A 7,000-nucleotide genomic window follows, 5' to 3' on the forward strand; every position below is an offset into this window, starting at 1 on the left:
GAATTCCGTCTTTGGTCGCGTCACTTCTTTCGACTCGCGTTGGAGCGCAGCTCCTTCACTGGTGACCTACCGACATGGACACGGCAGTGACTCTTAAACTGCCTACCTTCTGGGAGGCTCACGCGGCTGTTTGGTTCGCCCAGGCGGACTCCCAGTTCGCCCTGCGAGGCATCACCGCGGACGACACCCGCTTCCACCACGTCGTGGCAGCGCTCGGTTCCGCCACCGCGGCCCGCGCCCTGAGCCTCCTCGAGCACCCGCCGGCTGCCGACAAGTATGACGCGCTGAAGACGCTCCTCCTCGACGCTTTCGCCCACTCACCGGCGGCACGCGCACGGCGCCTGCTCGACCTGCCCGAGCTCGGCGACACGCGCCCGTCCGAGCGCATGGACTATATGCTCTCGTTGCTTGGTGAGCACTCTCCGGATTTTCTGTTCCGCGAGTTGTTCCTTCGCCAGCTGCCTCACCCGGTACGCCTCGCCCTGGCTGGCACGTCGATCACCGATCCCCGCGCCCTCGCCAGGGAAGCCGATAAAATCTCCTCGGCGGGCCAACACATCGGCGCGGCTACCTGGAGCCTGCCGCCGTCCGAGGCGACGCCCACGACGCCCGAGCGCCCTGCGCGGTTGGAGGCCGAACTGCCGGTGAAACTGGCGGCCGCCAGGCCGCACCGACCGCTTCCGACACGACGGCCGGGGCCTCCACCTGACCAGGCGTGGTGTTATTACCACGCCAGGTTCGGACACAAGGCTCGGACGTGCCGACCCCCGTGCACTTTCGGCAAGTCGGGAAACGGCCGGGCCGGCGTTCATTCCCAGCCATGAGTGCCGGCCACTCGGGCAACTTGCTTTTTATTCGGGACAAAGCGTCCGGGCGGCGTTTCCTTTGTGACACCGGCGCCCAACTGAGCGTCATACCCGCCTCCGAGCACGACAGGCGGGACGCCGTTTGCGGCCCCTCTTTGGTCGCTGCTAATGGCTCGGCCATACGCACTTTCGGCCCGCGCAACGTCACCCTCTGCTTCGGCAGCCAGCGCTTTCAGTGGACCTTTGTGACCGCCTGCGTCCCCATGGCTTTGCTGGGTGCCGACTTCCTCTGCGCGCACGGGCTGCTGGTCGACGTCAAACGTCGTCGCCTTGTCAACGCCGAGACCTTCAGCTCCCTGGCGTGCACGATGAGCAGCTCCGCGCCGACCGAACTGGCGTGCGCCCTCCCGACGGCGAACGAGTTCGCTCGCCTGCTCGCGGAATTCCCGGCCCTCACACGGCCGACGTTTTCGGCCGTCGCAGTGCGGCATGGGATCGAGCACCACATACCCACTACGGGCCCGCCGGTCTACGCCAGGGCCCGCCGCCTCGACCCGGCCAAGCTCGCCGTGGCAAAGGCCGAGTTCGACGCGTTGGAGCACCTCGGCATCGTTCGGCGCTCCAATAGCGCGTGGGCCTCACCACTGCACATCGTGCCAAAGCCGGGGGGCGGATGGCGCCCGTGTGGCGACTACCGCCGCCTCAACGACGCTACCACCCCCGACAGGTACCCGATCCCGCACATCCAGGACTTTTCCGCCCGTTTGGCGGGACGGGTCATATTTTCCAAAATTGACCTGATACGGGGATACCACCAGGTACCTGTCCGGGCGGCCGACGTCCCGAAGATGGCCGTCATCATGCCGTTCGGCCTGTTCGAATTTTTGAGGATGCCGTTTGGCCTCAAGAACGCAGCCCAGGCGTTCCAGCGCTTAATGGACGGCGTGCTGCGCGACCTGCCATTTCTTTTCGTCTATCTGGATGACATCCTCGTCGCCAGCACGTCCCGCGCCGAGCACCTCCTCCACCTCCGAACACTGTTCGGTCGCCTCAGCGAGCACGGCTTAATTGTCAACCCGGCCAAATGCCACTTCGGCACGACGACCGTTGACTTTTTGGGCCACCGCATCACCAAGACCGGGGCCGTGCCGCTGCCGACCAAGGTCGAGGCCATCACCACGTTCCCGCGTCCCCGTTCCATCAAGGCCCTACAAGAGTTCCTCGGCATGGTGAATTTTTATCACCGATTCGTGCCCCGCGCTGCTCAGCTCATGCGGCCCCTTTACGAGGCCCTCCGGGGCAAGCCGGCCAAGCATGACATCGTTTGGTCCGCGGCCATGGACGCGGCCTTCGCGAGCGCAAAACGGGCCCTCGCCGACGCAACGCTGCTGGCTCACCCGGTGCTCAACGCACCCATCGCCCTCACTACGGACGCCTCCAACTACGCGGTGGGCGCCGTCCATGAACAATGGGTGGACGGAGTTTGGCAGCCACTCGCTTTTTTCAGCCGGCAGCTCCGGCCGAACGAGTTAAAATACAGCACGTTCGACCGCGAGCTGCTCGGTCTATTCCTGGCCGTTCGCCATTTCCGAAACCTCCTGGAGGGCCGCCCGTTCACGGCTTTCGTCGACCACAAGCCGTTGGTCTACGCAATGGCCAAAGTCACGGAGCTGTGGTCGGCCCGCCAGCAGCGCCACCTCTCCGCCGTGTCGGAATTCACCACGGACATCCGGCACGTCGCCGGCAAAGACAATGCTGTGGCCGACTGTCTTTCTCGGGCCAGCGCGAACGCGGTCCACCTCGGCGTGGACTTCGCGCTCATGGCGGCCGACCAGACCACCAACACCTCGGTGCAGGCCCTCCGGGCGGCGGACACGGGCCTCCGCCTGGCCGACATCCCCTTCGCGGGCACCGTCCTGCTCTGCGACGTCTCCCAGGGCCAGCCTCGCCCCATCGTGCCCGTTTCCTGGCAGCACCGCATCTTCGCCTCCATCCACGGCCTTTCTCACCCGGGCCGGAAAGCTTCTCAGAAGCTGGTGTCGGCGCGTTTCGTCTGGCACGGCCCTCGACGGAACGTCCGCGACTGGGCCAACGCCTGCACGGCCTGCCAGCGGGCCAAGGTCCACCGCCACACCCAGGCCCCGCTGGCACCTTTGACCATGCCTGCACGGCGTTTCGACCACGTCCACGTGGACCTGGTGGGTCCCCTGCCCCCATCGCGGGGGTTCACCCACCTGCTCACCATGGTGGACAGGACCACCAGGTGGCCGGAGGCCGTGCCCCTCACCTCCACCACCACCGCCGACGTGGCGCAGGCGTTCATCGCCACCTGGGTCGCGCGCTTCGGCGCACCGGCGGACATCTCGTCCGACCGCGGCCCACAGTTCACGTCCGAACTTTGGGGCGCGGTCGCCCGCTCGTTGGGGGTCACGCTGCACCGCACCACGGCCTACCAACCCCAAGCCAACGGGTTGTGCGAGCGGTTTCACCGCTCCATGAAGGCCGCACTCATGGCCGGCCTTCAGGATGACGGTTGGACCGACCGGCTGCCGTGGGTCCTTTTGGGCCTCCGCACGGCCCCCAAGGAGGACCTCCGGGCGTCCGCCGCCGAGCTCGTCTACGGCCAGCCGCTCCGCGTCCCGGGCGAGTTCGTGCCCGACGCTACCAGTCCCTGGTCCGCCGCACACCAGCGCTCGGACCTCCAGGAGGCCGCCCGCCGATTTGCCCCCGTGCCAACGTCCCGCCACGGTGGCCCCCAGTCCTACGTCCCCCCGGCACTTCGCACAGCGGAGTACGTCTTTGTGCGTCATGATGCGCACCGGGGGCCACTCCAGCCGCCATAGGATGGGCCCTTCCGGGTCCTGCGACGGGGCGATAAGTCCTTTGTCGTCGACGTTGGCGGCCGGTCGGACCGGATCTCTGTGGACCGCCTCAAACCGGCGCACATGGACGTCGACCGACCACCACGGTTGGCCCTTCCTCCGCGGCGAGGCCGCCCCCCGTCCACAGTTCCCCCCGCTCGACCACCCACCACCATGTCGGACCCCTCCCCACGACCCTCCAGGGGTCGCTTCGGCCGGGTCATCCGGACCCCCCTTAAATTGACCCTGCCGGTGCAGGTCGATTCTGGAGGGGCGTGTGTAGCGGTTACCGTTGGATGCACACAATCGCCTTGCACCGGCCAGAACACGGCCAGACGCGCCTCTCCCGGGCATGCCCGGACTCACTGTTCCCAGGCACGCCCGGTCTCGTCTTTCCCGGGCATGCCCGCTCTCGCCTTTCCAGGGCTCACCCAGAGCGTCCGGGCATGCCCGCTATCGCCTTTCCAGGGCTCGCCCAGAGCGTCCGGGCATGCCCGCGATCGCCTTTCCAGGGCTCGCCCAGAGCGTCCGGGCACGGCCGCTATCGCCTTTCCAGGGCTCGCCCAGAGCGTCCGGGCATGCCCGCTATCGCCTTTCCAGGGCTCGCCCAGAGCGTCCGGGCATGCCCGCTCTCGCCTTTCCAGTGCTCGTCCAGAGCGCCCGGGCACGCCCAGCCTCGACTTGCCAGGCCGCAGCCAAACACGCCCGGGCAGGTCCAGACTCGCCTTTCCAAGGCTCGCCCTTGACACCCGGGCATGCCCGGTATAGCTTTTGCCGGGCAAACTTCCCGACATAAATGTGTATATATATTGCTGCCCGATAAACGGGCTTTTGTCAGAATACCTGAGCTGTTTTGTTTCAATAAAGCAACTCGGACGAATTCCGTCTTTGGTCGCGTCACTTCTTTCGACTCGCGTTGGAGCGCAGCTCCTTCAATATCACCTTTATCTGTCAATATTGTTGAAATGAAGATCAAATAGCTGTAGGTTGAAATATGTTGAAAAAGTCAAAACTTTACATGGGGTGTACTTACTTTTTCACGTGACTGTATGTGTGTGTGTGTGAAGCCTTTTCTTTAATATCGATGAAATTCCCTACCCCTGGACCAATCTCCACCAAATTTTGCAAACGTGCTTGGGGTACCCAGGGTCAGGTGATGAGCACAACCAGCACACCCCACACAAGGCAATTCTGTGTATGTATGTGTGTGTTTGAATGACTGAAAATCATGAAACTGACCTCAAACAAAGAAATGAGGCTGCTTGGCCCATCATCACTGTGGTGTCATTTAGGGTTAATTTTTGCAACAACTTGAAGCATAAAGCTTATTGGTAGTTTACTAAAGTCTGAATAACTAGATCTTGATCGGCTGACTCAACATGTCATATAATGTGACTTTCATTTCAATAAGTGTGCACTCCATATCACTAGTCAATAAAACTTGATTTCTACCCTTTGGTAATCTTCTTCTCTTTTTTTAAATTTTTAATTCAACAAGCCCAAAGTGTGTCTGACATTCCTTGTTGTTTGACTTCAGAGAGAGCTTTTACCGAAAGAAATGGAACATCCAATCGGGTAATGAAATGATAAAGTACGTGTTACATTTACCCCATTGATTCTCCACACAATTGCTCCGTTTCTCTCCCTCTCCTCCAGGAATATTTCAGATTCCATATGATGGCCGCTATCTTTTCCTGGTAACCATTTCACCTCAGCGCAACAGGAGCATCAAAGCGACCCTCTCAGTGTCCGAACGTCGGACGGTGCACATAAACACCTGGCCGGGCGTCCCTGGAGCATCAGGAAGTTTTCCAGGTGTTGCCAACATCGTGCTTGCACTGCGTGCTGGAGAGTCGGTCTATGTGGAAAACCATGGTGGAAGTGTGGCCTACGGTGAAGATCAGCCTTTGTCAAGCTTCACCGGAGCTTTGCTCTATGAAAGGCAGCCAACAAGCTAGATCAGAGTGCCTACTATCGAAGCTCAGGTTCAACCAGTGGTCGGGCTACTTGCTGAAAGTAAATACAAAGGCCTCCAGTAACTCATTGGTACCAATATTGTTTTCGTCCTGACCTCTTCAAAAACTTGGAGTTCAGGCTCGACATCAGCCTCGGTTCTTGACTTCTGCTGCGCATGCCTCTTCAGCTAGGCCTGAAGCTTGCAGGGGTAGAATACAACTCCCCAGACTGTTTCTTCAGAACTTGCTTTCCAAAGCAAAAATGGTCATTGTGCTATGTCAGCAATATTAGAAGATGTAAAAAAAAAAAAAAGTGCTTTGCTTTCCTGTTGCCAAAAATGGTGTACACTTGATAACTAGGCAACATGAGGCCTGTCATATAGCAAGAACATTTGAATATAAAATCCCTGTTTACTAAAATCACTAAATGTTTTCTTATTACTGTTAATAACGGTGAATGTATTGTCCAAGTCTCAATGAAATAAAGTGTTTGGGAATAATATTCGTGCAAGAGTGAAAATGATGCGTGTGGCACACAACGGAAGCACATAATACTTCACTGTGTACTTAAGGAAATGGATTGCAAAGTTTGATCAAAGCCCAATGAAAGTTTCAATTGGAATTTCAACATCAAATTGAAAAGTTTTGAGTTTGTTTTATTCCTTTTTTAAACGTATTTCTTATAGGCGAATAGATAATACACCTGATGAGGAATAGATAATGCACCTGATGAGGAATAGATAAAATGAAAGGGATAAAGTTCTGATGAGGAATAGATAAAATGAAATGGAGAAAGTACTGATGAGGAATAGATAAAATGAAATGGAGAAAGTTCTGATGAGGAATAGATAAAATGAAATGGAGAAAGTACTGATGCGGAATAGATAAAATGAAATGGAGAAAGTTCTGATGAGGAATAGATAAAATGAAATGGAGAAAGTTCTGATGCGGAATAGATAAAATGAAATGGAGAAAGTTCTGATGAGGAATAGATAAAATGAAATGGAGAAAGTTCTGATGAGGAATAGATAAAATGAAATAGAGAAAGTACTGATGAGGAATAGATAAAATGAAATGGAGAAAGTACTGATAAGGAATAGATAAAATGAAATGGAGAAAGTTCTGATGCGGAATAGATAAAATGAAATGGAGAAGGTTCTGATGAGGAATAGATAAAATGAAATGGAGAAAGTTCTGATGAGGAATAGATAAAATGAAATGGAGAAAGTTCTGATGCAGAATAGATAAAATGAAATGGAGAAAGTTCTGATGAGGAATAGATAAAATGAAATGGAGAAGGTTCTGATGAGGAATAGATAAAATGAAATGGAGAAAGTTCTGATGAGGAATAGATAAAATGAAATGGAGAAAGTTCTGA

The 7,000-nt window shown here is 56.7% G+C and overlaps 1 protein-coding gene across 1 annotated transcript in view; it reads left to right on the forward strand.

Annotated features, from left to right (window-relative positions):
• Positions 1 to 6,124, forward strand: part of LOC137430222 (EMILIN-2) — a 26,675-nt gene extending 20,551 nt beyond the window's left edge. The window contains exon 7 of the mRNA XM_068120919.2: positions 5,324 to 6,124. Within this exon, the coding sequence (XP_067977020.2) occupies positions 5,324 to 5,625 (302 nt within the window). The 3' untranslated portion in view covers positions 5,626 to 6,124. The remainder of the gene's footprint in view (positions 1 to 5,323) is intronic.
• Positions 6,125 to 7,000: the final 876 nt, after the last annotated feature.

The sequence above is a fragment of the Myxine glutinosa genome, chromosome 6 (genome assembly GCF_964187855.1).
Source record: "Myxine glutinosa chromosome 6, kmMyxGlut1.1, whole genome shotgun sequence".
Classification (NCBI taxonomy): Eukaryota; Metazoa; Chordata; class Myxini; order Myxiniformes; family Myxinidae; genus Myxine; species Myxine glutinosa.